The sequence below is a fragment of the Paroedura picta genome, chromosome 4 (assembly GCF_049243985.1).
Source record: "Paroedura picta isolate Pp20150507F chromosome 4, Ppicta_v3.0, whole genome shotgun sequence".
Taxonomy (NCBI): Eukaryota; Metazoa; Chordata; class Lepidosauria; order Squamata; family Gekkonidae; genus Paroedura; species Paroedura picta.
The window spans coordinates 39,922,042-39,938,653 of NC_135372.1; the positions used below are offsets into that span (position 1 = coordinate 39,922,042).

A 16,612-nucleotide genomic window follows, 5' to 3' on the forward strand; every position below is an offset into this window, starting at 1 on the left:
GCAGAATCCCACAAGGAGAGGTCGTCTCTCCAATCCTATTTCACATCTTTATATGCCCTCTTGTCCAACTGGTACAGACCTTAAGGCTGGGATGCCTACAATATGAGGATGACACTCAGCAATTCCATCTGATGGATGACATCCCTTATTCTCCCCCAGCTGCCTGGAAGCAGTGACAAGGTGGCTCAAGCTGAGTCATCTGAAGCTCAACCTTTCAAAGGCAGATGTCCTATGGCTAGGCAGGAAGGGACCATGCAAGGAAGCGCATCTGCCCAACCTGGATGGTGTACAGCTATGAGTGGTTTTCTCCGCCAGGAACCTGGGTAAGATCCTGGATGCTTCCCTCTCAATGAAGGCCCAGAGCACAAGAATTGTGCAGCTGGCCTTCTACCACCTTCACCAAACCAAACTACTAGCACCCTACTAGGCCCCGGAACACCTAGCCACAGTTATCCACGTGACTGTCAACTCTATGCTAGACTTCTGCAACTCGCTCTATGCAGGCCTACCCTTAACTTTGATCTCGAAACTACAGCTGGGCTAGGGTCCTTACAGCAATACCATGGAGGTCCCACATTCAGCCCATTCTCCAACAATTGCACTGGTTACTACTCAATTCCAGATCAGATTTTAAAGTTTGGTAATTACCTTCAAGGCCATACGCAGTCTGGGCCCAGTGTACCTGAGGGACCGCCTCTCTGCCTATGCCCCCCAAAGAGCTCTGCACTCCACCACCTCCAACCGGCTAGTAATCCCTGGCCTCAAAAAGTCGCTTGACTTCAACCAGAAAATCTCCTTTCTGGATGGATGATACCATGGACTTGAGGGCTTCCATACAGAACTACTTCTTTTGTGGTATAAAATGACCCTCATGTCCTCATTCTTTTTTTGGTTCTATAAAAAGACCGAATATACCTCTGAGGTGCTTTGGGCCTTTGGCACAGGCTCTATTGCCCCAGAGTCCAATAGGTGTTATATGGCCTGGAGGAAAAGAAGATGAATTTGTGGACAATGAAGAATTCTGTTGGGAGGCAACAAACAGAGTGCCAGAGAGTAGCCATTTGACATTGTGTCTGAGGCCCCCTTGTAGCCAACTGTGGTCTCCCACTGAGCTGCGAAATAATTGAAGATTATTTCCTATCTTCGGTAAGCCTGAGTCCCTAGAGTCATGCTGAAGAGATTTTTAGGGGCCCTATGGATTCTGTCCTAATGTTCTAGTAAAGGAGGAACTATTTCCACCTGACTGTTTGGGCTGCCATCTCCCCTTGAAAGGCCTGACCCTCAAAATCTAGAGATATGCTTGGATTCATAAAGGAAGAAAAGCATTTTTTTTAACTTTCTGGTGGGAAGGCAGCAACCTCTTCTTGTCTTTATCCTCTACCAGATATCTATCCATACCCTCCCCAAAGAGATGCACTCCTCTGAATGGTTCTTTAGCTACTCTGGCCTGGGACAAAGTGTCTACCTCCCAACTGCAAAGCCAAGTATTTCTTCTTTTACTTACATTTGAAGCCATAGCCCTGACCGACAGTTGGACTGTGTCCTGCCAGGGCAATCTTCTCTAAGTACATCCTTCAGTTCCTTAGAGATATCACTATCTGCTGCTGAAAGATTTGAAGCCCAAAACTAGATTACCCTAGCAAAAAGGGAGCTTGCTGTGGATGCTCTGAAAGAAATTGAGGAAGCTTCAACGTTTCTGCGCAGGGACTGTTCAAACCTATCACAGAGATCCCTAGGGAGGCTGTCTACCTCTGCCGGTAAAGCAGAACTGGAGTACAGACTAGCCACAGGAGTGCTCAAATGGAGTGCAGCCTTGAGACAGGGCTGAAGACTGGGATTTGAGAGAGAAGCCTCTCCCCTCCAGGAATCACACAAAGATCAGCAGCCCTGCCTGACTATAGGGAGGAGCTTCTCCCAGAAGTTGAGATTGTCCCACACCTAGACCTTTAGAGAACAACTCTTTATAGTTCCACCCACCCACCCTTTTGCTCCATCTTTGGTGCAGCTATCTTCCCCTACATTTTTACACATACTCCAAGCTGCATTGTGGTTTCACATTATGCATTTGATGAAGTAGCCTTTAACTTTGTAAAGTTTAGGCTTCAATAAACATGTTTAACCAGGTTCCAGAAGACTTCCTTGTTCTCCTCTACTGAATACTATGCAACAGTTTACAGCTTTGTCCCGATCTTCAGAGATGCTGATTAAGTGCTTGAAATGTGTATCTTACGATTTTTAAAATAATAATTCTGCTTTCTACTCACTGCCTCCTTAATTTCACAGGAGAAGACATGAATCTGGAACTCTTCAGTGCCAGAGGAGCTTTCAGTAAATGCAAAGCAGTCACATTCCGGAGTCCCATTTTGCCCACGGACACAGAACAATACTTTGTAGATTGGGAAAGAAGCAATTTCTGTACTGCTGGACTGGTCTATTATTCTAAACAAGAAGGGAAAATGACAAGAGCTTTATAAAGTCACTAGGGTGACGACGTCTGGTCACTTCTGATACGCAAAGAAAAGAAGCAACTTCATTCACTCAAGATGTTTAAGGAAGTTCCATAAGCTTTTAAACTTCCTTTTAATTCACCATGTGCCAATTAGATGTCTTTTTAATCAATTCAAGAGTTAACATTAGTTTACAACGGCCTTATAAATGAAGTCTAAACTAAAGTTCCATTCATGTCAAAGAAGTACCAGTTTTTTTTTTAATATGCGCGTTCTGTGTACAAACAACTGGATTCTACACAATATCAGTTGCCTTCTCTCACTGGCCTAGTTTTCAACATCTTAAATTTAAATAATTAAAATTATTTTAAAGAAAGAAGCTAAAGAAACAAAATGTCTTTGTCCAACCCTCCCTCCTTCAGCTGGGGGTGGGGGGTTGCATGGTGTGTGCAAAAAACTAAATGGACAAAAGAATCATCCACTTTACAAATGGGTGAATGACAACATGGTATATGTAGTCACATACAATTAGTGATTTTCTTCTATATTAATGTTTATTCTTGACATTTTGCCAATGTTAGAAGTCATTGTAAGACATGAATAGTGGAGAGAACATGGCACAGTAAGCACATGTGTTGAATCAATGGATAAATAAATGTAGCTCACCTAACAGAGCCATCAGGGATATTTGGAACATATAAAGTTACAGGGGAAGGTGAAAGACTTGAGTTTTTCAAAGCCGCCATGGCACGCAATGCCTCCAATTCATTGCGAGGAGCAGTCACTTTCATATAGCCTAGATACATCAGTTTGTTAAATAATACGCTGTCTTCTTCTGAGGGTACGGTAGGGGAATATGGTCCTGGGGGTAAAACTTCTGAAATGGAATAAAATTAAAATGTTATTCCCATTTTCTCCTTTCTTTGCAGCAGTCATTTGTACTCAAATAATTGTGACTACAGGAACATGCTTGAAAGACACTGTAATCCAGCCCAGCACAATATTCCAATGTAGCACATCCATGGGCCTCCCCAGTTTCTCACACACAAGTTATTATCTCAACCAGTAGAGTTTAAAAGACCTTAAGAACAACTCCTTTGTCAATGTAGTTCCTACCTGATATTTCCTGTTTACTTTCATATACAGTTTTTGACCGTCAAAGAAATACATTTGGTAGCAACCAGTGATGGGCACGAACCAGAATATTCCGGTTCAATTCAGGGTTTGGGATGTTCCTAAACCCAGATAACCCAACACACACACACACACACAAATAAACTAATCTGATTCAGCAAGACAGTTCACTTCTGCCCGCTTAAAAGCAGGGCCCCAATATCAGGCCGAAACAACTGTAAGCCTTTAGAGTAGCGATCCCCAACCCGTGGTCCGCGGACCACATGTGGTCCGTCGACTAATTGGAGGTGGGCCACGAAGGACGCCTTCTCCCCCCCCCCCGGCCCTTTACAACACACTTTGGGTGTCCTTGTCTCCCGTCACTCCCAGATGGGACTATCTCGTTGCAGAGAAACAAGCTCAGGGTTCCCATTGATTTGTCATTGTCATGAGTTAAAATTTCCATGAAAATAAAATGTTCCTTATGTTCATTGTTGTGGCGTGTTTGTATCTTATTTTGAAGGGATGTTTAAACATTACCATAGCGATCAGAGAGCGCTAGGGCAGTGGTTGAGAGTAGAGGAGTAAACTACCCCCCCCCACCGGGCCTCAGCAAAATTGTCAAGCGTTGAGTGGTCCCCGGTGATAAAAAGGTTGGGGACCACTGCTTTAGAGCACACTGGATTGCTTCCCTCACCTTCCAAAGGGAGGGAGGAGATCTGACACACCAAAATAATTTACAGCTCTTTCAGTCTGACAGCTGACAGTCCCGCAGGCCGCACTGCCAGGCTGAAAGGGCTGCAAGCCTTTCCTTTTCAGCATGTTGGATCACTTCCCCCACACATACATACTTCCAAGCGCACTAAAATAACTTGCAACTATTTCAGCCTCACAGTGTGGCATACATCCTCATCTGCTGCCAGCCTGAAATGTCTGGCAGGCTTGGCAGCCATTTTAGTAGCCAATTTTGATCCTGCCCTTGGAAAGGGGGGGGGCAAAAGAGCCATTTAAATAGCTCAGGGCCATTTAAAACTACCAGCTGTGGGGTGGACTGCCCTGCTTAGTTGCTAAGTTTAAATGGCCCAAACCCAACCAGACAAAATGTTTGGGAAATGTTTGAGGGGGGGGACCCAGCCAAATTTGTAACAAATTTGAGGTCATAAACGGGTTCATGTTAATCCCAAGAATCAACTCTTTTGGATGTTCAAAAGCAAAAGCTGATCATTTTCTTTAAATGGCCTAAGTTTGGATTTTCTTTCAGCAGCTAGAGAAACAGAAATGGAAAGTATTTTTTATACATTTTTGCAATGTACAGAGCCATGGGGATTTTGTTGTTCTTGAATTTACTTTTAGTATTGCCATTTCATCTGTTCTAACAGCATACTGTCATGTACTTTTTCCAGGGTATAACTTTGTCTACATTAGCTTTTAGCCTACATTAGTTTTCATGTAAGCTCAGTCCATGGCAAGTTTACACTGGGCCAATTCACAAAAAGTACACATAGAGCACTTTCCTGCAATGAACATCACTCAGTGACAAGCTAAAATGTACATAAAAACAGAAATGTACATATAACAGAAATGCAAAATTAAAGAAGTTGGTTTAGGTAGAAATGGTAATTTCAAATTTTCTCTTACAGAACAATGAAACCCAGACCTTCCACAGTTTTCCAATTTCTACCTCCAGTAGCCACATTTTTACTCAGATATTAATTAACAAAATATTGTAAAAGAGTACCGGTGGTACAAGGATCAAGGAGAAGATGCATAGAGGGCTGACTATCAGAAACTTCTTCAGGTGACTGCCTGCAATCACCACTCAAATGTTCACAATATTCAGGATCCCATTTCTGACCCTTATCAGAATCCTTCAGTATTTCTTCCGCTGCTTTCTCCATGTGTTCATCTTCATTTGGAAACATCTGTATAGACACACACACACATATTTTTTCAATTAAAACATTTAGTAAACAAAAATATTACATAAATTTACAAATCTTTTATTTGGTGTGTTGGAGATGTAGCTTATTTATTTATCCAGTGTGGTGTTGTCCAAGGATCTGAGAGACCCAGGTTCAAATCCTCAGTCTGCCAAGGAAGGGTGCGGGGTGACCTTGGACCAATCACACACACACACAGCCTAACCTACTTTACAGTGTAATTGTGAGGATAAAATGGAGAGGTATGCTGTTTTGGATCCCCATCAGGGAGAAGAGCAGGGTGTAAATTAATAAATGTAACCTGGATCAGCCTTATATGAATGCTTAACCAAAAAAATTGTCTAATTTTTAACTGTGATAACCAAAAAGCATAATTATGGAACTATCAAGTTTTCAAGTTTTGGGTACTTAATATTTTAAATAAATGTTGGTCTTGACAACGTAAGCACGCATGTAATAAAAATTGCCACAAAAGGATGAATTACCAAATGCTGGACACATTGATTTTAAAATTAATTCAGGCATATTTTAAGACTAATCATGGCACTCATGGGAGACACCGTTAAATGTAGCTCCTGATTACACTGCAAACTGAGGAAGCGTTACCTTCAAATGGAATTTCTCATCTTTTTCGGATGGATCCCCAGACTGTTTGTTAACCAAAACATATTCTTCATGATTTAGCACTGATACTTTTTCAGAAGAAAGGTTGGCTTTGACAAATGAAGATCCAACTTCCATTTCAGATCCCTTCCTGTGACATGAACCAGAACCAAATCCATTATTAACACTGGAATTAAATAAACTTCTATGGGATTAAAATAAATAGTTATTGCCAAATTATGAATATTTAACAAGATAAAAGCTTGTACAAAGAACTCTGCCCAACAACCAGTTTCCCAAGATAAATGACTATATCATTCAAGAATGGTATCAAATTCACACACCTTGCCAACATTTAAGGCTATACACATAGACACAGACTACCAAAACCAACAAACCCAATACAGAAAGTAGTAACAAAGGGATCATGCACAAGAAAAGAAGGATCGGCAAGGGGCAAAGCAACCTAAACAGGACAGTGCAACAGTAACAAGACTTTTCAAATTGACTGAACATCCAAATACATTTTCTAATGCACTAATCATTAGTGTTTGACATTTAATACCGTACAGAGCTAAGTTATCTCCTTCCTGTATGCTGAGAAAAAGCAATGATAGAAAGGGGGAAATACGCATTGTAAAAATTACTTATTGTTAGCCATTAAATTCTTGTCATGGTGGTGATGGGAAGCCACAGCCAAACTCCATAGGGTTTTCAAGGCAACCTTGGACTTCCTTGATGGTCTTCCATCCAAGGACTAACTGACTCTGCTTAGCTTCCAAGATCTCACCAGATTGAGCTAGCCTATGCCATCCAGGTCAGGTTAGGTTGCCAATTATGGGTTGGGAAATACCTTGAGACTTCGGGGGGTAGAGCCAAAAGTGGCTGGGATTTGGCATGGAGAGGAATCTTGGTGGAGTATAATGTTATGGATTCTACCCTCCAAAGTAGCTGTTTTCTCCAGGGGAGCTGATCTCCGTCAGATGGAGATGAGCAGTAGAACTGGAGGATCCCCAGGTCCCAACTGGGGACTGGCATCCTTAAGGTCAGGGCAGAGATTCTTGACATGGTACTGTGAAAAAGAGAATAAATGGAGTGTATTTTCACACTGAGACAGGTGCCACAGAAAATTGTTTGCTTTAAAAGGCATTACCTACATAAAAGCCCCCTTTCAGCAAAAATCCAGAGAATAGTAGCATTAGATTCATAGAAGTCACATTTCCCTTCCTGTGAAAATTATATCAGCAACAGTTTTAAAGGAAGGGCACAGTATGTGAAAAAACACACTCTCCAGCTATGTAGTTCACACTGAGTTTTAGTTCTGAAAACTACCGCTATGAAATGTTTGTCAATGGATTACAGTATGGAACTAAGACTTTAAAAGGCCTGGTTCTAACAAGATGTCTTCGATTTAACTTGATGACCTTGGGGCATAGACTGTCTTTCATAAGGCCTAACAATAACAGGGATGTTGTGAAGATAAAGTGGAAAAGAACAATTTATAAAGTTCTGATGTTTTGCACCAAAATCTGATAAACATTAGAGACATCCAGTTCAGAGTTATGTGGTTTCTCCTGTGATGTGCACTCTCCCTCATGCTCACAAATTATAATGCAACATTGTCATGCACAACACAAGAGGAGTATATTCAAGTCTGTGAATTGTTGATTTGAAAGAAGACTCAAAACAGGTATTATTTCAGGAGCTTCTAGCTTACCTGAACCACTGCCCCAAAAAATGGCCCAAATATATATATATATATATATTTAAATATAAGATCTTTATTTCTCAGTTTAATATTACACATGATAGATTAGTGGTGGCTTTTCTGTCTGTTTTTGAAGGGATAAGGAAACACACTAAGGAAAGAAATATGTAAATGAAAATTACATGTTGACCAAACAGTGTCAAGGCAACGTCAAATTAAGACAGGCTGCAACTTTTTTCTCAAAGGAAAAAAAATCTATTTGAAGTGATGAACTGCTGTTTTATAAATAACAGAACAGATATCGGAAACAGGAATTGGCGGTAAATTAACTGTGTTTTATGGATACCTGATGATTCCAAGGCATTCTAAATTATAGGGCTAGCAAAGAAATGGTACACTCTCATGCATTTAGAATTCTAATTACAGCAAACTCATCTGTTGCTAGGAGGACACATCATTCGCCTTCCAGTGTAATAGCCTCATGCCATGTAATTGGAGTCCAGTGGCCTCTGAAAGACCAACACAATTTTTCCAGGGTATAAGCATTCATGAGTCAAAGCTCGCCCGGCACCCAGATGCCACATAAGCAGCCATGACTACTACTACTGCTTTAATGAGCCCAGCTACTTCCACTCCACATTCCATTTCATACAAGAGTACACAGTTACATGATCATCAATATATATTAATTTTTAAGTAAGAAGGATGTTTCAGGTTTGTCCCGAAATTCTTAGGTGGAGATTTCAATATCAACTCAACTTTATTGATTTTAAATGTAGCCCGCAGATAAAGTGCAGTAGAATTTGTTCTATCGCTTTTTATCGTCTCATGATCCATCTGTTATTTGAAAGTATCAGCATTTTTTGTTTCATTCCAGATGGCAAAGTAGGGCTCAGAAGAGGGATCTTGTTTTTAAGCGATAATACAATGCAGCCTAAATACAAGAAAATGTGTATTTAATGGGGTTTTTTTGTAAAATGCACTTGACATGGTTCACAACTTTTGAAACTACAATAATGAAAGAAGCCAAGTGGAATAATTAAAATCAATGCTGAAATAACCTAATTAAGAGCAAGAGGGCAATTTAATGCCCAATCACCCCAATCCCGTGTAAAATCAATAAGAATTAAGATTGCCAGCTCTGGGTTGAGAAACATCTGGAGACTTTGAAGGTCGAACTGTGAGTGGGCAGGACCTCAGCCAAGTATGATGTTATGGAGTCCACCCTCAAAAGCAGCCATTTTTTCCATGGGAGCAGATCTCTGTCACCTGGATATGAGCTATAATGCCAGGGGATATCCAGTTCTCATCTGGGGACTGGCATCCTTAATAAGACTAGCAGAAGAAACGAGCAAGGGTAAAACATTAAAAGGCAACTTCACCTAAGGCTTGGTCAAACCAAATGTCTGTCTAGCTCCAAAAACTTAATAGACTCGGGGTACTCCGCTCGAGGCAGGCAATATCCATGGTGGCAAAGTCAGGGGGATCTGTGGGCGAATGGTGGCATGTAGGTTAGGGCAGGGTGAAGGTCGAAATTGGAAGGCGCGCTTTGCGCACCGACCAATTGGGCTGCTGGTGGAGGACTGACAAGCAGAAAGGCCAATCGGGAGGTGCCTCCCGATTGGCCCCTCCGCTTGTCAGTCCGGGGGCAAGGGCCCAAACTGGTAGTTTTGATCCTGGACTCGGCCCACCACAACCCCTCTTATGGTTTTATTAAGAGGGAAAGAAGATTACAGTTTCATCAAAATGGAATTGAGAGGACAGAATGTCAGATATTACATAGTGGTATAAAGAGAACTTGGGGCAAAACAAAATAATATGAGGAAGATCAGGGACCATACAACCATGAAAACATAGTCTCTCCGGTAAATGAATATGGTTAAACCTCCCTAAGAGAACGTTAGAAGGGAAAGAGTTCAGCCCAACAAGCATGAAAGCTTTCCTGTCGGGGTAAGCGTCAATAATGGTAAGGTAAGGGGGGGATAGCTTTATATAATGGGATAATATTCCATACGAGCTTATGCTGATGTTACAATCAGTATCAGTATTCTTTATTATGGTCATAGACCAGCAAAGTCAAAACAATTTCACAGTTACAATCAACTAAAACACTTTCTAGAAGGCCTACAAAGATAGCACCATCTGCATCTTTTAGAAGAGGGATAGAGCAGCCAAAAAGCCCTTCCATATGTCGACGCCAATCTTACCTAAGACAAAGCAGGTTACCACAGGAAAGCCTCATTAACTGGTCTTGGGGCTTAAATAGGTTGACATGGCAAAATGCTGCCTTTAATGTATACAGGGTCCAAATCATACAGCTTTAAAAGCAAAAACAACACCATGCATTCAGAAACAAATTGGTAAGTATCACAGCTGTAACAAAACAGGTTTGGTATATTTTTTACAAGTCCCAGTAAGGACTCAAAGCTACTGTATTTTGCAATAATTGAAGCTTCTAAACTGTTCTCAAGAGCAGCTACAAGTAGACCATGCTCCAAAAGTCTAATGTGAGTTTTATCGAATAACACACAATGAAGGCTACATTGGTCTTTTGCTGAAAGAGCTTCAGCTGCTAAACCAGTCTAACCTGGTAAACAGCACCTTTGGTAACTTCTGGCACCTGCCTCTCCAAAGGACAGTGAGGCATCGAGGAACACCCCTAACCTTATACCTGCTACTTCAAGAAGAGAATAATGCCATCCAAAACAGGCTGTGCACCTATTCCCATGTCAAAATTGGATTAAATATTAATTTATTCACCCACAGCCAGTCCCTCACAGCCTCCAGCACTGGCTCAGTACTCTTTGGACTCAGACAGAAAGACAGAAGCTGTGTAATATCAACATTTTCCCCAAATCTCTGCACAATCTATCCAGTTTCATGTAGTGATTATTTGAGGAAGCCCATATGCCGGTGCCTTGAACAACAATACTCCAAAAGGCCCTTCTGGGACACGATGACTGGAAACAGATTAAAATTAATTCAGGACAGTACAACTCAGGTCCAGGAAGATACTATGGTTGATAGCAGGAGAAGTCCAGGAGAACCACATTTAATCATCAGCTGACTGGTGTAAATCAAGCAGGATGACCCAAGCAATTTCCATACCATAATCACGTAAAGGATTCTGATAATGAGTTTCAAACAATGCTTTGCTCACAAATCACAGACAGGATAGGCCACCAGTTGCTCAAATCCACTAAATCTAGAGATAAATGGTTTCATAACAGTCTTACTATCACTATTTAGGGCCAAAGAGAACAGATTATCAAGAAAGACAGTTTAAAGCAGCAAACCATCACTGATCCAAGCCTTCCCTTTTACAGATTTCTTCTTCTCTGCAGTTCTCTAATGCATGGCCAAGCCAAAGGGATTTGGGGTTTTGGCTCTTACGCTGAGGGAGATTCAAGCTGGAAGGAGTATCTGTCAGGAAAGAGAGAGAGAAGACGATATGCTCTATATGCCCCCCTTACATTTTTCTCTTGCTTGTTTCTCCTATGTTTTCTCTTTTGTATTATAAGTCACTAGGTCCCTAATGGGAAGAAAAGGGGGTACAGATACTAAAATAAATACATGTGCAGTCCAAACCAGAACAAATTTTACCTAGGAAATGCTTCAGAAACTGGTCACAACAACTGTACAAGGTCCCCCCACACTTTTTCTGGTGACCAAGTGTTTTTATGATGTCATCAAGGCCAGGTATTTTTATGATGTTCAGCAAGGTTTCTGATTGGCTGTGCAGATTTTTTCTAATGTTGCTTTGGGTGCAACTGTCACAACACAAGGCTTTCTCAACCAAGGTTTCATGAAACCCTGGGATTTCGTGACAGCCCTGGAAGGTTTCCTGAATGGGTGGGCATACATTTTTAATGTATTTTTAAAAATTTGTTAAACATTGATTGGGTGATATGACCATATATAGTCATGTCGACCCGCCCTCCCCTCCCAAAATGGCCTGGACGTGGGTGGGAAGGGGAGGGATCCCGGGTAGGTGTAGACACAGCTATGCTTCCCAACCATATTCTGCACGATCGCACCACTTCCATGCTTTCTCAAAGCCTGAAGAATATTTCAGGGGTTTCTCAATTATCAAAAAGTTGAGGAAGGCTGATCTACACTGTGTTACTCAGGGGTAGTCAAACTGCGGCCCTTCAGATACCCAGCAAACACTGGCAGGGACTCATGGGAATTTTAGTCCATGGACATCTGGAGGGCCGCTGTTTGACTACCCCTAGTGTTACTGAAGTTAAGCTGTGGCTATCCTTTTGTGCCTGGCTCTGCCTCCTGTGGCAACCATTTTTTGTGACCATCATTTTGTTGTGCTATCTGGGAGCAAACCACTCCCCCCACCCTCCCCAGCACAGCTTTGGACCGTGCTGTGCCAGAATTCCAAATGAGCCTACGGGCTCAAAAAGGCTGAGGACCCCTGCAGTAGGGGGATCCATTAATTGCTTCTGCAAGCCCAAAGATACAAAGCCTCTCATTTAAAGAACACCACTGAACAGCACTGTGAGGCTGCAACGATGGTTCAGTGTTGTTTCTCCGCCAACCCTAAACAAACTCTAAAATGAGCTTCAGACTTTAGTCAAACTCAGCAGAAGTCTTTTTTCATTGCCACTATACTTATTGTCCCTTGTTGTTTCACTGCCCTGTTTCTTCTGCATGCCATGGAGACTAATATGAAATGGCACTCAGAATACAGTATATTTGGGAATAATCATAGCTCAACATAAGAGATCTCTGGATTCCAGCAGCTAACTCTTCAATATTACTGCAAGCCAAGTATTGCCTTCAAGTGCCACCTGAGCTGTCAGGGGTTATACCAGACCAATCAAATTACGTAGGGCTGAACCTTATTAATTGGCTCGCCTATCACTGCAGGGGTTGTGAGCCTCCAAAAGCTTTAAGAAAAATTATTTTTAATCAGAAGCCTATTCTACTTATAAAAACACTTAACTTGACTGCTAGTTTGAAGCAGTTTTAAACATACATTCAATCCACTAAGAGAGCAATCTTCTCGGGTTTGAGATTCTTTCCAACCAAGGAGGAATCGTCCAGTGAAAGCTTTTGAATGGAATATGTCTCACTTTGTGGAAGGGAACCAATGGATATAGCCTAATCTTAGGCAAAGTTTCTATAAATGGGAATGATTCATAAAGAGTTCTTCTCTTTGGCTTTCATCCTGGAATCCAAACATCAGTCTATAGTTTAAATGTTTTTTTTTTAATTAAAATGAAAACTAAAATAAATCAAAACAAACCAGCTATTAAAAATGAGAAGTCTGCCTGGAATTGTTTGCATAGGATATATTTTTGCCATTGATTATTTTTAAATTGTTGTTGTTGTTCCAAGCTGCTCTGGAGGTTTAGAAGCTGGATAATCTAAACGAACTCCACAACGCAGCAAAACAGGAAAAAATTAAGCATAGGAAATGAATGGCACAAATGCAAGCTAACTGATTTCTAATCTGAGCCAAGAGATGACAGGGTTGGTCAATGCAACACACTTACAATATAGATTACATTCTAAAGTCCAAAACTCTTGGCCACGAGCAGTTGATTTTTGACCTGCAGGTCCCCAAAGGGCATGAAGCAATCCAATAACCTCCCGCCCTAGTCAGAAGTCAAATGCAATTCAAGGCTTCCAATGACACACACACACAAGGACAGTACAAAAAGAGACAGGCCAAAAAATCAAGAATCAACCTTCTTTGCCCTTAAAGATGTAAAAGGCGATTATGCAGTCCAGGGCCTAAGGCGATTGTTGACCTCAGATAAAAGGCTCATGATAGCATGATTGTTTTAATGATTTCACTGAACAGCCATATCAAGATGCTTTGAAACTCCCCTTTATTTCAACAGCACTTTATCTAACAGTATTGGCATAGTTCTTGACAGAGTGGTTTTAACACAATTTTAAAAAACAAAATTTAATTAGGAAGTAGGGTTTTTTCCTTTCTGAGGAAAAAATCCCACTTTAGGACATTGACATGTCCTATTTTAATACTCATTCTAACCGTACATCCCCTACCAGATTAACAATAAAGATCTTTCCCTTTACATTGATTAAATCCAGACAAGTTACGTACTTTGATGGGGGAGGGGGTACATTAATTGTAATTTCAGAATTAATTCACTAATCACATACGTCAATTTCTAACCGTAAACTACGACAAGTGTAATTAGTCAGCTATCTCTAATATCAATTCCTGCTCCTGTGATGACGTAGCATGCCCAATCAATCAGGGCTGCCCAAAAATTACCAAAGAACCTCAAGCAAATCTCTGCTCACACAGCAGATGTTTCCTGCCTTGTCTGTTCTGGGTGCAGACCACTGTGCTCCACAAAATGTTGCTCCTAAGGATTCTCCTTAAGAGCATGGGGGTGACAATTCAATCCTCAAAAATTGATCTCTGGACTCCCCCCCCCCAAAAAAAAAAGGTTGGCCCTGAGGTTGGTCCTTGTATGCCCATCTATGGCAAACAAAGAGCATCTTTCTTAAGAGAAAGCAGCATAAGGAATTCAGAGATGTGGCAACGTGATGACTAGCTATCAAAAAGTCTGATGGGAAGACTGATGTAGCATATTTTCTGCTATATAGCTCATGGCACAAGATTGAAGAACAGCAAAGTTGATTGCACAATGAACCAAATGGCCATGCACGCACCCGTCTGTGGGGCTGGAAGATGGCATGGACTATTAAGGGGGCTCCTTTGATGAGCACATCACAGCCAAGGAAGGATATTTTCTTGGAAGATAATTTACTTTGATTTCCCCCAAAAGAAAACAGTTGATTAATACACTTGGTAACTGAATAAGCAGTAAAAAGCTGTCACTTCTAAGGACAAGAGGTATCGGCTCTGATCAGTTAAAGCAATTATAAAAACCCAGAGCAAAAGAAACTATAGTCAGATATTCCTCTATCAAGTTTTCAAACTTTATTCCATCCTCAATCAAATCCTACGGTTCACTCTTCTTCCCTTTTCTATTATCTGTACTGCTCTGTTGATTAATATGTCTTTTCCTGTTGTTTTGTATTGCCTTATTTATCTGTCTCCATCATCTTTTAAAGTGTGGTTATATTTTTCCCTTTCTCCTTCTTTACAGCTCCTTAAAAAAAATTAAACACTGGAAAATTAAGTCAATGTTTCCTGAAGGTTAAGATGCCAAAGAAAACATGGTGCAGGGCAGCCCGCCTTCTAAATAGGGCAACTGTGTCCCAGCCAAAGCTTCCTCCTCTTTCAACATTTAAGTATTTAAATCATATTCGTCTGTTCCATGGGAAAAAATACAATCTTTTGGGGTCTATCCATACAGAATTTGGAGTGGTGCTGTATTTTTTTTTTAAATAGTCATAATTGCTACTCTGTTCATGTTTCTCTTCACTACTGGATTCTTTTAAGAAGCCTGGTGCTCTGCTATATCTGCATGTTTTAAGTTTTCTTAAGCCAATGTATTCCTCAAGAGTAAAGGACTTAACTCAACTTCTGGAGAGGAGCTTCATACGGGACCAGCCCCACCAGTAGGAAAACGCCCTATGGAATGCTGCAGAGAGGTTAGAACCAGTGTGGGAACAATATGTCTGCAGTCTTGATGATGGCTCCATCAGTCACCTGACCTGCTTGAGATTGATTCTTGTCACCTGACATTTGAACTGTTTTTGGACCCTGCCTTTGGAACACTTGCATTGGCCCTGGACGGCCTTGCATTCAGTCTGTGTTACAAACATTGATGTTGGAGTGTGACCTGAAACCCCCCACTTCGAGACCCTGGGGTTGTTGGCACATACACTGGAAAGAAAATCACAGTATAAATATATAAACAAACATAGGTAGTATACAAATATGCACAGCCGGTGTACAAATGTATGTTGTGTAAAAACAGTCAGGATAACAGCAACAAGCCAACACTTTCAGATAGGCTTGCACTAGACTCTGATAAAGCAAAAGGAAGCACAGCCACTTGCCCCTACTCTCGCTTGAATACTCACTGACCCTTTTTCCAGCAGGTCTTTATTTTGGGCTTATGGAACAAAAGAGACACTGCTGTAGTGCCACTCTGGCTGCTTTCAAGGAACAGGCATGTATTGTTCAAGTAGCTCCCACCCAACGGGTGACTCTCCAAATGTGGGCATCATCAGCAAGAGAAGGCAGTTGAGAAGGCCATATGGGCTAAAAGGGTCTGGGCAAATTTACAAACATGCTAAATTATGCAAGGGTCACACCAAAACAGTTATTGGTCCATACCTTTCTCCAACCAGCTCTAGAATAATTCTCTGAGGTGTGCCTGTGATTGAGACTTCACTCTGCCTCCTCTACGGGTTGACTGAAACCAAGATTTGGGCCTGAGATCTCATGCTTCTCAGCAGAGACTTCTAATTGGCCAAAGCCTGATACAGGGATGTACAGATTAGGACAATAAGAATGTCTTCTGAGCCATTCTGATGTTCAAATATTCTATTAGTTCTGGTCTTCCATTCACCACCATGCCTTTTGCTAAACTGTCAGCCACAAAGGAAGTTTTGCCTTAATGCTACCCTTTCCCTAGCAGAAACCTTATCTTCTGAACTGCATCTTAGGGCTTTATCACAACGAGCTACTTGAGAGATAATGGGGCTTGAGCCTGCGACCAATCAGTTGTGGTTTACCCTGTTGGCTGTCCTGAAATCTACCCTCCTTGGCACCCTGACTTGGACAGCCCAGGCAAGCCTGACCCCGTCAGATCTTGGAAGCTAAGCAGGCTCAACTCTGGCTAGTATTTAGATGGGCAACCTCCTCCAAGGAACACAAGGGGTCATGACTT

General features: G+C 41.5%; 1 protein-coding gene across 4 annotated transcripts in view; it reads right to left on the reverse strand.

Moving 5' to 3' along the window:
* The window catches only part of RABGAP1L (RAB GTPase activating protein 1 like), a 218,735-nt gene that overhangs the window by 196,435 nt on the left and 5,688 nt on the right, over window positions 1-16,612 (reverse strand). For 2 of the 4 annotated variants that reach the window (XM_077332520.1, XM_077332521.1), the window contains exons 2-5: window positions 6,107-6,254; window positions 5,299-5,482; window positions 3,114-3,324; window positions 2,265-2,439 (exon numbers count right to left, since the gene is read on the reverse strand). In XM_077332520.1, coding sequence (XP_077188635.1) covers window positions 2,265-2,439; window positions 3,114-3,324; window positions 5,299-5,482; window positions 6,107-6,254 — 718 coding nt within the window. Of the gene's footprint in view, window positions 1-2,264; window positions 2,440-3,113; window positions 3,325-5,298; window positions 5,483-6,106; window positions 6,255-10,018; window positions 10,130-16,612 lie in introns of those variants that run through there. The other 2 variants (XM_077332518.1, XM_077332522.1) reach the window with 2 other exon arrangements.